Here is a 17913-nt window from a genome sequence, read left to right as displayed (position 1 = left end):
TTCTCAGAAGTCTACTTCCCTTTCCCAAACATCTGCTGGGCTCTCAGGCTGAGGGGGAGAGCCTGCTGGAGAGGACACAGGCTGGGAAGTTATGCTCTACATACCTTTTTTGCCAGCTTGAGGGGGATTGTGGCCTACCCACTATTATCCTTTCCTTAGATGGGCTTTCTGAAAGGAGCAGAGAATTAAGAATATTTATTTAATTATGTATTTGTTTGTTCGTTTATTTATTTAGAGTGCAACATGTGGGGGAGGGGCAGAGGGAAAAAGGAGAAAGAAAATTCCAAGCAGGCTCTATGCCCAGCGTAGAGCCTGACGCAGGGCTCTATCTCACGACCCTGAGATCATGAGCTGAGCCAAAGTTAAGAGTCAGATGTTTAACCGACTGAGCCACCCAGGTGCCCCGAGAATGAAGAATTAAAAAGGGATGCTGTTAGCAACCAGGTCTGGATAGGCCTGGAAGGAATGTCTAAAAGTGACCAGTCCTCCCTGTTAGTGACATGGCTGTCCAGTTGTCACCGTGGAAGAGATCAAGGTACAAAGAACCCACAGCCCACTTTGGTTTGTAACTAAAACAAAAATGCTCGCAGACTGGACTAGCAGCTTGGTGGGTTCAGATACCACTAGAGCTTTATCACATCGAAAATGAAGAAAAAAAAATGCTATGGTACGTCACTTAGGGGCTGCTCCTGTCTGTAGCTCCCACAGCTTAATTTGAAAGCTGTCGAGGGTTAGACTGAGGAAGGAAAGGTTGTATGGTGCAGTCACTGTGTTTGTCCTTGGCCACCTCATCTGTAAGGAGCATGCTAGGAGGACCCTTCCCAAGCCCAGGTAAAGTGACCATCGAATTTACACTGTAAGGTCAGACACATTTTAGCTCCTCAGAAGATCTAGAATCAAATCTCTTCTTCCGAATGTGCCAAATGCAGGCAGGAACCTGCCCCCAGGAAATAGGAATTTGTATTTGCCCCCACGGAGGCCCCTACATTTCCAGTTGCACCATGTGTTTGATGGTGGAGGACTTGCTACTACTTTTCCTGGAAAATGCGATTGTTTGAAAGCCACCCTCCATGGAGTATGTGATTAGTTCCTTTTGCTATTTGTGTGAGAACCTACCTCAGCGGTACATCGCTACATTGCCCTGACAGCTTGTCCAGGGGACTGTTCCCAAAGAGGAACACAGGACAGGTTTTAAGTATAGTGAATCCTGTGTCAGACCTAAAGAACGAGGATATACTGAGGACCTTGAAATGACCCCCAAAACATATCAAGGAGAAGAGGAATTTTCTTTATAGCCCCATCCATCCATCCATCCATCCATCCATCCATCCATCATCCATCCATCCATCCATCCATCTATAGTCCATTGCAGTTCTAAATGGGCCTTAAATGCCTGAAAATGGGCCTCCCATATTTTTAATGAAGGGGACCTGGTTTTTATTTCCCTAAGACCTAGAAATTACCATAGGAATAGTGCAGATACACTGAGGCTAAAAAGTAGAGATGCACAGCTGGTATCTCTCCTTCCTTGTCGGGAATCTGAGCAAATTGTAAAAATGGGGTGGGACCTGTGATAACCAGCTTGGCTACCCACAGAGAGGATGTCCAGCTTTGGTAGGTCAGGGTCCCTCTGCTTCAAAGTTCAGCTTAGCACACATTAGGGGATACAGTTTAGCCTAAACATGTCCTTCTGTGAGCTCTCAGTATCCTTGGCAGTTGCTTTTTTTCTGCCTTCTAAAAATGGAGGCCCTGAGCATCCCTACCAGCCCTGCTCCTTATGTAGGGCAACTGGGATCCTGTCTTTGGGGTTGGTGTTGCTGATCCTTTTTTTTCCCTGAACAACATTAAAATTGACTTTGGAATGTTCTGGCTGTTATTAATGGCAGTATTAGCTTTTCCAAGGGCCTCAGAAAATGCCAGCAATATATCCTTCTTTCAAGTAGATAATCACGTGTCTAGGTACCCCTACCCCACACCCCACATGGTTGAGTTACAGGGGACCCAACGTTGTCCAAGGACAGCTCGATTCCCCCAGATCCTTGACCCTACAAATCCTCCCTGAAGTTCTTAGAGCTCTCAACCCCCAGTTGTTGAAAGGTCAGAGAACTCGGCGGTATAGTAACTGGCATTTGCCCCAGTAGGATCCATTTAATGTCCCATTGTTATTATAGACAAAAGAGCTTGAACTTGTGCCTATATCCTAGAAGCTTTGATGAACACTTTGTTTCTGCACTTTTATAGCCAATAAATAAAACATAGAACTCAAGACTGACTATATTCAAGAAATTGCAAACCAGCCACATTTGACCGAAAGCTTATGAAAGAAGTCTTATGAGCACAGTGAGGTTTGCCACAAGACATGTTGTGACAGCTGCAGAACAAAGAGTTGCTGAGGCCGGCCCCAGCTGCCCTCATGGGCCCCAGGAACACTTACTTGCCCTTTGTGTGTGGCTTCTATTCAGACTTCTTCAATCCTGCAAAAGTGACAGGGTGGTTCTGAACCTTAAATGGTAGGCTGCTGGGGGCTGCAATTTCTGATCTGGGCTTTCACTCTAGGATATCCGAGAAAGCTCACCTGTTACAGTCCAGTGGATTCTGGACGTTTCATATTTTTCTTGGCTCTCCAGCCATCTCTCTTAAAATCAACCTTATTAAAATGGGGTTTCCCCTCTTAGGTAATGACCAAATCACATCCCCTACTCTCAGATTTAAAGTCAAACCATTTGCTACATGATACAGTTCCAAATTCTAAATACAATGTGTATGCTCTGTTAAGTCAACCCCAGTTTGGCTGTAAATGCCCCAAGCAGCTCTTTCCCTCAACGTCTATGCTCAGGGAAAGTTTATATTGCGTACCTTACCTTTCCTCCCCAGTAGTCATCGTGAAAAAAAAAAAAAAAAAAGATCAGGCAGGTTTTTACTTGAGACTTTCACCAAATGTTAGAAAGGTTTAGAGTTTTAAATGATGTGCCATTTAATCACAAACTTTTTTTTTTTTTTTAAGGTTGCATCTGATGCCGGAAGGCAAGCATAACCTGCACCTACGTTTTGCAAATGAATTCAATAAGTTAGCAGAAGACTTCTTGTTGGGAAAATATCCCTGAGAACAGCAGGGACCTGAGGATTCCTTACTGTGGGGCTCGAGCCTGTTGTTGCCTTAGAAACACACTGCTGTCCCTCCTCAGCTCACCTGCCTCCCCATGCTTTCTATACCTCCCTGCAAACTGCTCCCGGTCAAATAGAAATAATGACATATTAAAATGTTTTCTAGTCCTAAGTGCTACAAAAATTAAAGCTGATTTTTTTAACATTAGAGTTGTGAATTTCTACCATTCTGATTCTGATACACTTTCTCTCCAGTGAACCTTAGGTGAAGCCTTTGGAGTATTTATGACTGTGATTTCAGATACCTTGACTCTAGAATTATGCTGTCCCTTTCATCTGAGATGTATTCACGGGTCTTTTTACTTCAATTTATCACATTGTCAAAGTAGAGAAACAAAAAAGAAAAAGTAGAGAAACAGAAGAAAGCCCTTGCTTAGGGCCCTTGATACTACATTTTCACAAGAGTTGCTGGAACTACAGCAAATAAGGTAGGCAGGTTTGCTCTGTCCTTAAATCTCCATTCACTCAACACATTTCCTGGGTTCCTTTACTTTCATGTTGGGCCTGTGAAGATGAAAAAATTTGTCTCTTCATTTGTCTTCCCTAAAAGAGCAGAAAGGCTATTAATTAAAAACATTAAAGCAGAAATCCTAGTTTTGTTAAAGTTACCCAGAAACATATTTAGGAAGCATTCAATGAAGAATAAGAATTAGAATTAGAATGGAAGAATAAGAATTGCCTTAAATGAAATTAAAGAGACCACGAAGTTTTGGACACATGCTTTTTTATTAGTATAGATATCTTAGACAATACTGTAATTTTTAGGAGTTCCACATTATAACATCAACAGTGTGAATTTCTGACAGAGCAAAACGGAGCACCATAGTATACAAATAGAAAGACCATGCTTGATTGAGGACAACAGAAGTTCACTAAAGATGCACGATTTATCTGAGAAGTTCTTAAGCCTCATCCTCACCCTCCTCCTCCTCGAACTCCCCCTGTTCATCGGCCGTGGCGTCCTGGTACTGCTGGTACTCGGACACCAGGTCGTTCATGTTGCTCTCGGCCTCGGTGAACTCCATCTCATCCATGCCCTCGCCCGTGTACCAGTGCAGGAAGGCCTTGCGCCGGAACATGGCCGTGAACTGCTCCGAGATGCGCTTGAACAGCTCCTGGATGGCCGTGCTGTTGCCGATGAAGGTGGCCGACATCTTGAGGCCGCGCGGCGGGATGTCGCACACGGCCGTCTTCACGTTGTTGGGGATCCACTCGACGAAGTAGCTGCTGTTCTTGTTCTGCACGTTGAGCATCTGCTCGTCCACCTCCTTCATGGACATGCGGCCGCGGAAGATGGCGGCCACGGTCAGGTAGCGGCCGTGGCGCGGGTCGCAGGCGGCCATCATGTTCTTGGAGTCGAACATCTGCTGTGTGAGCTCGGGCACCGTGAGCGCGCGGTACTGCTGGCTGCCCCGGCTGGTCAGGGGGGCGAAGCCGGGCATGAAGAAGTGCAGGCGCGGGAAGGGCACCATGTTCACGGCCAGCTTGCGCAGGTCGGCGTTCAGCTGGCCCGGGAAGCGCAGGCAGGTGGTGACGCCGCTCATGGTGGCCGACACCAGGTGGTTGAGGTCTCCGTATGTGGGGGTGGTCAGTTTCAGGGTGCGGAAGCAGATGTCGTACAGGGCCTCGTTGTCGATGGAGTAGGTCTCATCCGTGTTCTCCACCAGCTGGTGCACGGACAGGGTGGCGTTGTAGGGCTCGACCACCGTGTCGGACACCTTGGGCGAGGGCATGACGCTGAAGGTGTTCATGATGCGGTCTGGGTACTCCTCCCGGATCTTGCTGATGAGCAGCGTGCCCATCCCGGACCCCGTGCCGCCCCCCAGTGAGTGGGTCAGCTGGAAGCCCTGCAGACAGTCACAGCTCTCTGACTCCTTCCTCACCACGTCCAGGACCGAGTCCACCAGTTCGGCTCCCTCTGTGTAGTGACCCTTTGCCCAGTTGTTTCCCGCACCACTCTGGCCTGCCAGATGGAAAGGATAATATTAGATACTTAAACATTAGGAATTCTGAATTCTGTCATCTGACTGTAGACTAATCTTAAGTTTGCAGATTCATCTCTTTAGATACCCTTTTTTGACTATGGAAAATTTTCTATACATCAATGATCCTCAAAAACACTGGACATCATAACAAGATAAAAAGCAAGTTTGGTTCAGATGCAGTTATTAACTGATCAACAAGACGGTTTAGCAAAACCCAACTGGGTTTTTTGTTTTGTTTTTGAAAGAGAGTTTGAGCTAGAGAGAGAGCACAAGTAGTGGCACAGCGGGAGGAAGAAGCAGACTCCCCTGCTGGGCAGGGAGTCCGACTCAGGGCTCAATCCCAGGACCCTGGGATCATGACCTGAGCTGAAGGCAAACGCTTAACCAAGGCATCCCAAAACTGGACTGGTTTTAAAATTAGGAACAGGAACCTTCTGTAAATATTTACATTAGGTGCCATAAATGGGCAAGGGCAAGGGCACATTATGATCCAAAGAGAAGATGGGCTCCAAGCCGCTGGCCCCACTCTGGTCACAACCTGCGCCTTTGGCCTTTGGCTTCCTGGCATGGTTACCTGCCGGCCCTGGTCCTCTGACATCACCAGCAGCCCATCAACTCCTGCTGCCACTGCTCTGTATTCTTCACGGGTCACAGGCTCCTCTGCAGTGGTGGTGGTGGGGAGGTTTTGGGGGGGATATGGGCCCTCTGCAGGCTGACACTGTTCCTTGAGCTGCCCAGAGAAGGGGCTGCCCCAGGATTCGGTGGAATCAGGCCAGGACCCAGGGCTCTCTGTGGACACACAGTCTCTACCTTGGCATTCAATCCTAAGAGCGGTGATTTGCACAGTGCTGAGAAGGGAGACTCACTGAGCCAGCTGCCACTGATCACGACTACATACCGAAGACAAAGTTGTCCGGCCTGAAGATCTGGCCGAATGGCCCAGACCTGACGGAGTCCATGGTGCCCGGCTCCAGGTCCACCAGGATGGCCCGGGGGACGTACTTGTTACCTGTGGGGAACAGAGCCGGACTTAGATGTGCAGCCGGCAAAGGCATCACAGACAAGGCTGTGCCCTGTGCGCCTTTCACAGCAGAATCGTTAGAGAAAATTCTAGCATCCGACACAAAAGTGAGCAAACAGAGGTGCTTTTCTGCCTCAGAAGAGGGGATAATGGCATGCTTAGTCATGGCCAACATGCAGGAGTCGTGAGGAACTATCTAACATGTCGTTTTTAGCAGTTGACATTTAAAACAAATGCAAGAAGCATCTCTTTGCCATTTATCTGTTCCTCATCCACTCCGTCTGCCATAGTATATACAAAGCAAGCTTGACTGGGCAAAAAACATTCAAATAATCACCAGCAGCTTCATTGTAGTACACGTTGATTCTCTCCAGCTGCAAGTCACTGTCTCCATGGTAACTGCCAGTGGGGTCGATCCCATGCTCATCACTGATCACTTCCCAAAACTGGGGAGAAAGAAAAAAAAAATCACATGATGGGCTGACATCCTAAACCTCAGTAAGGATGGCCCTTCTCTCCCTCTCATGTCCTTGGAACAGCGGCCACTGTGGTCAGCCAGTGAAGGAGTCTTAGAGCTGCACCCCCCATTCCTCCAGAGGCTGCTGCAGAGGGGCTTGGAAATCCGCAGAGCACTGGCCATAGGATGGTGACAGGCTGAAAAGCTGAGAAGGGCACGGAGGGTGGGCACAGCAGCTGCCCTCCTCCAAAAGCCATGGATGCTGGGGAGGCCATCACCCCCAGGCAGGGCTGAATGTCACAACATCCCAGCTGATGGGTGGGTCCTGGGAGGACCCAGGACCACTTGGACCCCGCCCCTTGACTGCCTCCAGGGATCCAGGTCTCCTGGTGCAAACCCCACCCAGCCCTCCAGGCAGAGCGGTTTTAGACCACTGACATCCATAAAGCCAGCCGCCCCTACCTACGGGCAGGGGTGGGTGGGGAAGGACAGGTTGGAGCAGTCTGGGATCCCCACTGGGCACGGTGAGGCACAGGCTTCATTGTGAATTAGTAGCAGGAAAGGGGGCGGGGAGGTTGGGGTGGGCAATATGGCGGTTGTGAAAGAGACCACGTCCTTGTCCAGGGGCCCGCCCACACCCTTGCACCAGGCTGGCTCCTGCCTCGCCCAGTGTGGTCGGCAGTCCCAGCGCCAGGACGTCACCTGCCGCCTCTCAGACAGGAAGCCAGACTCCGACATGATGTCTCATCATGTCGATGGTGCTCATATTTGGGAAATTATCTAACATCCTCGACTTTGAAGCCCAACAAGAAGTCTCTCTAGCATGTCACCCCAATGACACTGCATATTTTTCATTCAAACTACAGAGGAAAATGTAAAAATTAAATTCTACATAAGGCCACTGGATTAATATGAGCGTTCTCCCTATCCAAATTCTAGAGAGTAATACACCCAGGGAAATGCCGACTACCTCTCGCATAAGGGATGTGTCCGAGGAAATTTCAAAGGGCCTTGATTAAGGCACACACCACTGCGTCGCCGCGCGCATCGTGGCAGGTTGTGTGGTTTCCTGGGCCCCGCCCGGCGGCCCCGCCGAGAATGCGCCACCGGGGCCGGCGAGAGCCGCCGCCACCCGCCCCCGGCCCCTGCCCTGGCCCGCGTCCTGGGGTCCCGCCACCCCCGCCCGGGTCGCACCCTCCATGCCTGCCTCCCCTTCCCTGGCCCCTGCACAGCGGCGCGCCCACCTTGGCGCCGATCTGGTTGCCGCACTGGCCCGCCTGGATGTGCACGATCTCACGCATGGTGCCGGCTGCGGAGGGGGTGGTGGCGCTGGCCCTCGGAGCTGTGCGCGCGGCGCGACCGGCGGACTCCGCAGCAGAGACCAGTCGCCGCCCCCAAGCCCCGCCTTTTATAGCGGGGGAGTCGCCCCCTCCCCGGCCTGGCCCGCGATGACGTAATGGCGGGCGGGGCTGGGGGCGGGGCCGCGCGGACTGCGGCACCACGAGGGGGAGCTGGGGCGCGGTGCGAGGTGCAGGGGCGCTCGGGCCCGAGTCCGCGCCTGTAGGCTCGCGAGAGGGCTCCAGCCCCCGCGTCCGGCCCCCGAGGGCGGTGTCGGGGCCTCGGGCCCAGCCAGGCCGGGTCGGCTTGAACCACAGACGCGGCCCCACCCTTGCACTGGCTTCTTCAGTAACACCGCATCCCCATCCACCCTTCCACTCTGGACACCCGAGAGGGGCTTGGAATCCTGGGTTCTGGGACGGAGGAGGGGGCTTACCTCCAAAAGGGTCCTCGCCTCCGGGGGGAAGGTGAGATGCAGCCAGGACCCCCTTGGAGCCGGGAGTCTAGAATGGTCAGGGGGCCCTACAGCTGTTCCTTAGGTTTCCTGACTCAGTTGGGCAGGGGTCCTGGACTCCGGGCCACGTTCTCTTTTTGTTCCGGGTGGGAATAGTCTAAACGTGGGGAGGGGATGGAGGATGGGGGAGAGTGGTGGTTGGGGGGCTCCCGGTGACAGCAGATGGGGACTATGTTTGAGGAAAGCGAGGATGGGGGAGGGGTCAGCTTTTACTTCCACTTGTGAGAGATGGTCGGTTTGGAAGATGCTGGATTTGTCTCATGTCTGCTTTGGGCTCTTGGTCCTTGTAAAGGGCATCTAAATGTGGAAAACTCTGCGTGCGTACCTGTATGTCAGAGAGGACGGAACAGCGGCACATCAGCCCCGATGTACCTTTACCTTACGTTCAATATGTCACCTAATCCTGAGCAGCACAGTCCCGTTCAAAGGCCACTACACATGTGACTACTGAACATTTGAAATGTGGGTAGTCTGAATTGAGATGTGCTCTCAGTTTAAAACAGTCACTGGATTGCACTGGATTAGCTTAACTCAGTTAGAAGGCTGTAAAATACTCCATTACTACTTTTGTATATTGATTACAGATCAAAATAACATTTTGGATATTTTTTAAAATTAATTTCACTGGTTTTTTTTAACCTTTTTCAATGACTTCTACACTAGTAGTGACTACTGGAAAATTTTGTTACCTATGTGACTCACATTGTATTTCCATTAAAAAGTCCTGCTCTAGAGTATACATAATTACTATCCCAGTTTTGCAGCTCAGAAAAGGAGGCTCAAAGAGCTGACTAGCTACAAAGCTAGTAAGTGAAGGCATCTAGATTCCTTGTACAAAGACAAAGCCCAGGTGAATTTTAAAGGCTTGGTCCCGGTGAGGTAACACCCAATCTTAATTGTTCTCCAAGATGATGCTGAACATTGGGCTAGGTGAGCGGGGACCCGGGGACTGTTTTTGTTTGCTTCACATACTCCTTTTCCTCTCTGGGGCCAGTTTCTCCAACTATAAAATGATGATAATTATAGGTGCCCTGCAGCCAGCTTTGTGAGTAGGAAATGAGAAGCTCTATATGAAAGCAGGTCAAGTTTATGGAGCTAAAGTGCCCCCATAAACCCCATGGTGATGCTGTCGTTAGAAGTATGAAGCCTGCTTGCTGTATTAATAGTGGGCATCTGTCGGAGGTGGGCAAAGTCATGGCTTCATCACGCCAGCTTGAGGGAGACAGTCCTTTGGGGTCCTTTCAGCTCCGGTCAGGTGCCTGATTCCCTGTCTCAGCAGGGAGTGGGGGTGGGGGGCTCGGGGATGGGTAAGGTTTCCTGGCTCTCTCCTCTTCTGTCTCTTCCCCATACAGCTGAGCCCCCAGTCCATCCCACTGATGCTGCTCCCATGTTCCGAGGGCTTGGGCCTCCACCTTCTCCCCATCTCTACCTCCAGTTCCTATTTCTTGGGCTGTTCATAGCAGCTGGAGCCTTCTAGTTGCTCTCCAGAGAATGGCCCTGCTTCGGGTGACTTCACGGATAACACAGCATGCCATAAAGATTTTCTGGAGGTAATTGCTTCTTAGTCTTTGTTGTTTCCTTCAAGATGGGGATTTGGGGCCAAACAGGCACAGAAGATAGGACCTGGAAAGGATGATAATAGGATATTACATGGGCATTTCCCTACCTGCGGAAGGAAAAGATCACCTTCATGGATGGTGCCCACTCTGCGTCGTTCTGTTTAGGTCCTTAAGCAAGTCACCTACCCTCTCTGAGCCTCTATTAGCACATCTGAAACATGGAAATCTGTTTTTTTATGTGGCGAGCCTAAGAGACATGTCTGTGAACTGGACATTGGGTACACACGCAGTCAATAAATCAATGACGGCATTGATTACAGCAGGCCCGGGGACAGGAGGCCCACCCGGGGCTTACTGGCAGCAGAAGTCCTTGCCAAGGCTGCCTCCTCCTGCCTTCCAGTCTGCACCAACCTGCTTTCTCATCTGCTCACTCCTCCCCCAGTACCCACCCTGTTGTCTGTTGGAATATAATCAAAGAGGCACACAGGCAGATTTTAAATAATGCCTGCCCAGCCTAAGGTGACTCATCCGACTGCTGTGAGCTCCTACTCTACTCCATGTGGGCACCGCCAGCACCAGCCCGCTGTCACACAGCAATGCTCTGGGGCACAGCACCTGGGGTGGGAGAGAATAGGAGGGAATGGAGCCGGCGGATCCTCCCCTCCCCTAGAATAGGCTTTTGGCAAACTTTGGGGAAAGGTGGGCCCCCCCCCCTCCTGTCCAAAAAGGAGCAGCTATCCTGGCAGGGTGGCAGGGGGAGGGGCCCCAACATCCTCCAGCCACATGTCATTTCCTGCTTTGGACCTGATGTCACTGACATCACGTGTGTGAGCCCTCCCTACCCAGAAGGCACTTTGGGGTGATGATGACAAAATTCAGACCAGAAAGGAAAGGAGTGAATTCCCGGTAGAAAGCTGGGCCTTGCCTGTGTTTTACAGACAGACTCAGGATCTTCCCTTTCGCTCTGTCTGCCCTTCATCTCCTGCTGTCTGTGAGAGGATTCTAGCGAAACTGCCCTCTGGGATGCCCTTTCTAACGGGACATGTGCGATTGGGTTCAAAGCGATTTCACTGGGATCCTGACATTTTGAAAGTATCAGTAGGTAGAATGATGAAAACCCAGGAACCATTCCAGCAATCAACTTGCTTGAATTATTCTGGAACAGTCTCCCAACCTATTTGTGCCCTCAGAGAGGGTCCAGCGGGCAAGGCACCTCAATTTCTCTTTCCTGTGAAATTCTTTTAGAACAGCCCTGCCTGCTCCTTTGACTGTGAGCACACATTTTCAAGCTTTTAATAAAAGCAACTCTTCATGAAGATGAAGGAATTTTATTTAAAGCATTAAAATGCTTTTTTTTTTTAAAGACTGCTTAAAGTACAGTCTGAACCCCAATTTCACTTACTTTGAAAATATCAACTCCACTAAGTTATAGTTTCAAATTTTTGCACCAGAGAATAATAATTTGGAGTAATATACGGTAATGTTTTTCAGCCCCCTTCTGGAATATTTCATGTCCCAGTATGTGTTATTTTTACCAGAATTGTCAATCTGGGCCTTTCAAAATTGAAAACAACAAATTGTGTGTGTGTGTGTGTGTGTGTGTGTGTGTGTGTGTGTGTATTATACACACACATTATATATACATACATATTTTATTATGGTAATAAAATTTATTTTATATGTACATATTTTCTGACTATGAAATGAAACTTTAGAAAATACTAAAGAACATAAATATGTCTTTCTACTCTTCCCCGTATGTACTTTTTTTCACTGTTTATGTTTGATGCATAACCTTCTTTTCTTCTTCCTTTTCCTGGTCATTTGGATGTTTTTTGTTTGTTCCTTTTTAACATCATTTCAATTATGTTTGCCTTAGACATTAAAAAATGAAGAAATACTGCATTTTCTTATGCCATGACTTAAATCACAATCTTACAAATTTCCAAACATGTGTAACCTTGTCCCAACTGCTATCATTTTTCCTATAATCTAGAGCATTTGGAATGTACCATATTCTCTAAACAAACTGCTTCATACAGCCAAGGCTGTTCACATGACCAGAATGAATGTCCCCCCATTCAGCCCACTCCCACATTCCCTGGATGAAGTTAAGAGCACAGGCCATGGATGGAGTGGGTGCAAATCCTGATTCTGACACTTACTAGCTGTGTGACTGAGAGGAAGTTACTTATGCCTCAATTGCTTCATCTGTAAAATGGTAATAATAATAGCACCTACGTCCTAGAGTTGCTACAAGGACCGGATGAATTGATATGTGAAAATACTTAGAATACCACCTGCTCTGTAGTAAGTGTTTCATTAATCTTAGCTATTGTAATTAGTATTATTATTTCCTTCCTTCCTTCCTTCCTTCCTTCCTTCCTTCCTTCCTTCCTTCCTTCCTTCTGGGGGAGCTTCTCTCCACAAATCAGGTCTCAACTCCAATGTCTCTTTCTCTGTGATACTCCCTCCTTTGCACCTCATCATATGGTGTACACACCTTCATATTATAATCCCGACCCTTCATCCCTGAGATAATTTAGCAAGGAAAAGGACTACTGTAGAAATAAACACATAGAAGAACTGAGCAGGCAGTGAGCTGAGACACTGTTTAGATGCTCTCTCCCCCTCCCAGTCCCAAGGGTCTGCAGGTCGGTAGGTGTCGCCACACTCTGCCAGAAAGTCGGACCTGAGCACCCCCATGGGACTGGACCAGCTCCTGGAGGAAGCATGGAACCCAAGAGAACCCAATTCCCATCACTTTCCGACTTTCTGGCTCCCTTGCCACCTATTTTCTGAATATAGGCTTTTTTTTACCCCAAAATCTGAGTTGCAAAGAATCTGGGCGAGGCCAACCACACTGACTCCCTTGCGGCCAAGCGAGGTGCACAAAAGGTGTGAGTCATTTTCTTGGAAGCTCCAGGGCTCAAGTGATGCTCTGTTTCACTGTCAAGGCGAGTGGCGGTTACGGAAAGGTTGACGTCAGCATTTTCCTCCTAGTGGTGAGAAAGCCATTAGGTTGTGCAGAGCCTAATAATTCTGCCTTCTGCCCCAAGTGTGCTGGGGAGAGGCTTCCAGTGGTGGCCGGTGGGGAGTGACAGGAGTTGCTGCAAATTCCTCTTGCACTGGAACTTGTCCCATGCATTCTCAGTGCCCCGCCCCAGACTGCCAGAGTTTTAGCCCATAATGTAGGAGCCACCCCTTCTCTGCCCACCACCAGCATGGTCCGCCCAACTTGCTAGAGCAACCACCACCACTCCTTAAATACCCTGAGGGGGTGGGATGCACTCAATATATGAAGTGCCTATTTTTTAGCTGTAAAATACTGAGGTACATTTTTGCAAAGTGTTTATTGGATCAAGCTCATCTAAATTGTGGAAAACTACAGCCTGCTGGGGTCTGCTACATTATATAGCTGGGACTCTTCAGAGAAACCCCGAAATTGTTTCTCATTCCTGCTGCCCTCTTTTTTCCCAACTAAGTGCCAGAAGTGCTTAATTTGTCTGTGCAGAAATAGAGTCATTTATTTGTAATCAGTTTTGTTTTATTTTATTTTTACTGGAAGCCTGTGCGTCCCACTCTCCTACTCCCTATACCCCTAATACCCCCTCGGGCAACCATCTTGTTCTTTGTGTTTATAGATCTGATTCTGCTTTTTCTTTGTTTGTTTATTCCTGGTTTGGGTTTTTTTTTTTTTTTTTTTTTTTTAGATTCCACATGTGAGTGAAATTGTGGGGTTTGTCTTTCTCACTCTGACTTATTTCATTTAACATATATCCATGCTGTCAAAAATGACATGAACTCATCCTCTTTATGGCCGAGTAATATTCCTGTATGTGTGTGTGTGTGTGTGTGTGCGCACATGCTCGTGCACACGCACGCTCAAATGCCACATCTTCCTTATCCATTCTTCTGTCTATGAACCCTCAGATTGCTTCTATATCTTGGCTGTTGTAAGTAATTCTGTAATAAACAGGGAAGACCAGTGTTTTCATTTTCTTTGGATAAATACCTAGTAGTGGAGTTACTGGGTCATATCATAATTCTATTTTGAATTTTTTGAGGATCCTTCCTACTGTTTTCCACAGTGGCTGCACCAGTTTACATTCTCGCCAGCAATGCATGAGAGTTCCTTTTTCTCCACATCTTTGCCAACATTTGTTGTTTCTTGTCTTGTTGCTTTTTGCCATCCTAACAGGTGTGAGGTGATAGGTCATTGTGATTTTGCTTTGAATTTATCTGAGGATGAGTCATGTTGAGCATCTTTCCATGTGTCTGCTGGCCATTTGGATGTCTTCTTTGGCAAAATGTCTATTCAAGTCCTCCGTCCATATTTTAATTGGATTTTTTTTTTTTGGTGTTGAGTTTTATAAGTTCTTTATATGTTATGAATATTAACCCTTTATCAGATATCTGCAAATATCTTCTCCCATTCAGTAGGTTGTCTTTTGGTTTTGCTATTTCCTTCACTGTGCAGAAGCTTTTTAATTTGATGTAGTCCCAATGGTTTATTTTTGCTTTTGTTTCTCTTGCCTCAGGAAACATTTCTAGAAAAATTTTTCTACAGCTGATAGAGAAATTGCTGCCCGTGCTCCCTTTCTGGTTTCAGTCTCACATATAAGTCTTTAATCCATTTTGAGTTTATTTTTATGTGTGCTATTAAACAGTGGTCCAGTTTTACTCTGTTATGGTTTTCCCAACACTGTTTATTGAAGAGACTGTCCTTTCCCCATTGTATGTTCTTTTTTTTTTTTTAAAGATTTTATTTATTTATTTGACAGACAGAGATCACAAGTAGGCAGAGAGTCAGACAGAGAGAGAGGAAGGGAAGCAGGCTCCCTGCTGAGCAGAGAGCCCGATGTGGGACTCGATCCCAGGACCCTGAGATCATGACCTGAGCCGAAGGCAGCGGCTTAACCCACTGAGCCACCCATGCGCCCTGTTCTTGTAATCAGTATTCTTTATGCCTAGTTGTCATGTAGCACAAAAATAATAATAGCCTGCATTTCAAATATGTGGTAGATTAGGTTTGTTAAATTTAGTATTTGACTGTACCAAATTTCTGGATAACATGCTGCCAATATTCTTTGGTTTTTCATAATTACAAGGAATATTTATTTCCATTCTTTTAATCTCTCCAGCAAGACCGATTTTACCCATTTTACTATTTTACCCCTATAAGCATTGCACTTACTAGTTTCCAAGACCTGAGAAAATGTTTGAGATGAGTGTGGGGGGAGATAAACTCCAAAATATGAATATGAAAAGAAAACTGCAGTAGTAAAATTAGCAAGTGTTCAATGACATGTCTATCAAACATAGCATATCAATTAGTCAAATGCAACTTAACTTCTATATCATAACATAAATTACAATTAGTGTAAACATTTTACAAAATAGATTATCTTCTGTAAATACATGATTTATTTACAAAGAAATAATTAGGGTTTTTTTTTTGATAGCTAGAAGAAAGAAGGAGATTAAAGAACATGGAGGAAAAATATGTTGGAAAAGGCATCCTCTGAGAGAGATTTAACAGAGTCGTGAACATTGATAAAAGAAAGGGAGGAAGGGGCATCTAGGTAGCTCAGTTGGTTAAACACCTGCCTTTGGTGCAGATCATGACCTCAAGGTCCTTGGATTGAGCCCTGTGTCCAACTCCTTGCTCAGTGGTGACTCTGCTTCTTCCTCTCCTTCTGTGATCTCTCTTGCTTTTGTTGTTTCTCAAATAAATAAGTAAAATCTTAGAAAGAGAGAAAGAGCGAGAGGGAGGGAGAGAGGGGGGAAAAAGAAAAGCAAGAGAAGCAAGAAAAGCAAGCAAGCTAAAAAGAAAGGAAGGAAGGAAAAGAAAGAAAGGAAGGAAGGAAGGAAGAGAAAGGAAGGGAGGGAGGGAGGAAGGGAGGGAGGGAGGGAGGGAGGGGCATGTTGGTGCACAACTACCCTGGTGAAAATAAGGATGTGTGATCCTCAACCAGTCATTTCCCCTCACTGGTTGGCAGGGGGCGCACTGGCCAAGGGTAGCTTGGTTGTGGGGGTGTGGGGGAAGAAGGGAAGGTAAGCCCTTCTGGTGAGTTGTAGGATGAGAAGCAATGTGTAACCAGAAATTCCTATGTATGGGGTGTTTCAAAGTCAAATTTTTGCTAACTCAGGGAATACTGTGCTGATTCACAGATGACTTCTTTTTTTTTTTTTTTTAAGATTTTATTTATTTATTTGACAGACAGAGATCACAAGTAGGCAGAGAGGCAGGCAAAGAGAGAGAGAGGAGGAAGCAGGCTTCCTGCTGAGCAGAGAGCCTGATGTGGGGCTCGATCCCAGAACCCCGGGATCATGACTGAGCCGAAGGCAGAGGCTTTAACCCACTGAGACACCCAGGCGCACCCTCACAGATGACTTTTAAGTTTGGATAGTTTTGCAATTAATGAGGCATCTGGATCCCACTGAGATACCAATACTGATATCAGAGCAAGGAAGCTGAAAATAGGGCCCCAGCGGAGAGTCTCCACAGTGGGGAGAGCCCACCACAGGCTGAATACAGGAACAGTAAGAGAGGGAAGGGGCCCGGCAAGACCAGGAGATAAGTCAACAAATGAACTGTCAAGTCTGACTAGATAATGCTGGGACCAGAACCTGCAGTCCAGTCTGCAGCTGGAGCCGAAAGGAAGTGATGGGAAAGCAAGACAGGGAAACAAGGAAGTACATGTGAGAGGAAAGTTAGAATGGGCTCTCGACCTGCAGGGCTGCCGCAAAAAATCTTATGTTGCTACTCTGAGCCCAAGATAGAAATTTCCACGGTAGCCGCCTGCAGTTGCAAATTTAACTTACCGAATTGGAACTAGTTCTAAGGCAAATTGTAAGAGGGATTAGGTTTCTCTTTTTTTTTTTTTTAAAGATTTTATTTATTTATTTGTCAGAGAGAGAGAGAGAGAGCTCACGAGTGAGCACAGGCAGACAGAGTGGCAGGCAGAGGCAGAGGGAGAAGCAGGCTCCCCACAGAACAAGGAGCCCGATGCGGGACTCGATCCCAGGACGCTGGGATCATGACCTGAGCCGAAGGCAGCGGCTTAACCAACTGAGCCACCCAGGCGTCCCTAGGTTTCTCTTTTGATTCTTTCTCTACTTCTTGCTACTCTTTCCCAAATTTGAGCACACAGGCTCCATCCCCTTATGTAATTCTGTACCAAGGAAACGATTTAATACTAGTCAATTAAGGTCTTATTTTGATGAGTATATTAATTCTTCCAAGAATATTCACATAGATCCATAGACTTCCAAAGGGACCTGGTCAAAAGGGACCTGAAAATCACATTTACTAAAGTTAAAAAATATTCCAAAATCAATCTATCTTGGTTCCCCCTCTCCTGCAGAATTCCGAACAAGAAGTCATATAGCCTATCCTTGAACACCTTCGTTAACGGGACGCTCATTACAACATCCACTATTGTACTGTTGTGTGACGAGTACTTTCCAGTTGTTACTTCATTTAACCCTTACATTGATCCTCTGAAGTAGATACTATTAGAACCATTTGTTTGGAAAAAGAAGCTAAGGCTTGGAGAGATTGAATACTTGCCCAAGGCCGCATACAAATAGTAAGTAGAAACATCACTTAGTCTGTTGAACATAGGTTCAGATGTTGGAACCCGTTTCAAAGACCACGTGTTTTCAATTCCCCAAATGGCCCATTTGTGGTAGGCAGAATTCTAACACAGCCCTGGGAGCCACCCAGCCCTGGTGTGCACATAATTTTCCCAGTTGTTCCAACACTCATCTAGGTACCTCTGTGAAGGGATTTTGCAGATATAACTAAGATTCCAAGTGCGTTAGCCTTAAAATAGGGAGATTATGGGGGTGGGCCTCCTAGAATCCGG

General features: G+C 47.2%; 2 protein-coding genes across 2 annotated transcripts in view; one reads left to right on the top strand and one right to left on the bottom strand.

Moving 5' to 3' along the window:
- The window catches only part of BPHL (biphenyl hydrolase like), a 35482-nt gene extending 32169 nt beyond the window's left edge, over positions 1 to 3313 (top strand). The window contains exon 7 of the mRNA XM_047732474.1: positions 3005 to 3313. Coding sequence (XP_047588430.1) covers positions 3005 to 3104 — 100 coding nt within the window. The 3' untranslated portion in view covers positions 3105 to 3313. The remainder of the gene's footprint in view (positions 1 to 3004) is intronic.
- A 559-nt stretch (positions 3314 to 3872) lies between these two features.
- On the bottom strand, positions 3873 to 8023 carry LOC125101908 (tubulin beta-2A chain). Its single transcript, XM_047732473.1, has 4 exons — positions 7873 to 8023; positions 6509 to 6617; positions 6049 to 6159; positions 3873 to 5128 (listed from the first exon to the last, which is right to left on the bottom strand). Exons 1-4 carry the CDS (start codon positions 7927 to 7929, stop codon positions 4068 to 4070), a joined length of 1338 nt encoding a protein of 445 aa, XP_047588429.1. The 5' UTR covers positions 7930 to 8023; the 3' UTR covers positions 3873 to 4067.
- Positions 8024 to 17913: the final 9890 nt, after the last annotated feature.

The sequence above is a fragment of the Lutra lutra genome, chromosome 6, assembly GCF_902655055.1.
Source record: "Lutra lutra chromosome 6, mLutLut1.2, whole genome shotgun sequence".
Lineage (NCBI taxonomy): Eukaryota > Metazoa > Chordata > Mammalia > Carnivora > Mustelidae > Lutra > Lutra lutra.
The sequence above is the reverse complement of the archived record's forward strand: the minus strand, read 5'-3'. Positions and strand labels throughout refer to the sequence as shown.

Excerpts from the sequence above, each read along its gene's own strand:
- LOC125101908 (XM_047732473.1), bottom strand. The coding sequence starts at position 7,929 with ATGCGTGAGATCGTGCACATCCAGGCGGGCCAGTGCGGCAACCAGATC. Across the intron at positions 6,160-6,508 it reads GTACTACAATGAAGCTGCTG|GTAACAAGTACGTCCCCCGG; the intron begins GTGATTATTTGA and ends TGTTCCCCACAG. Across the intron at positions 5,129-6,048 it reads GCCGGACAACTTTGTCTTCG|GCCAGAGTGGTGCGGGAAAC; the intron begins GTATGTAGTCGT and ends TCCATCTGGCAG.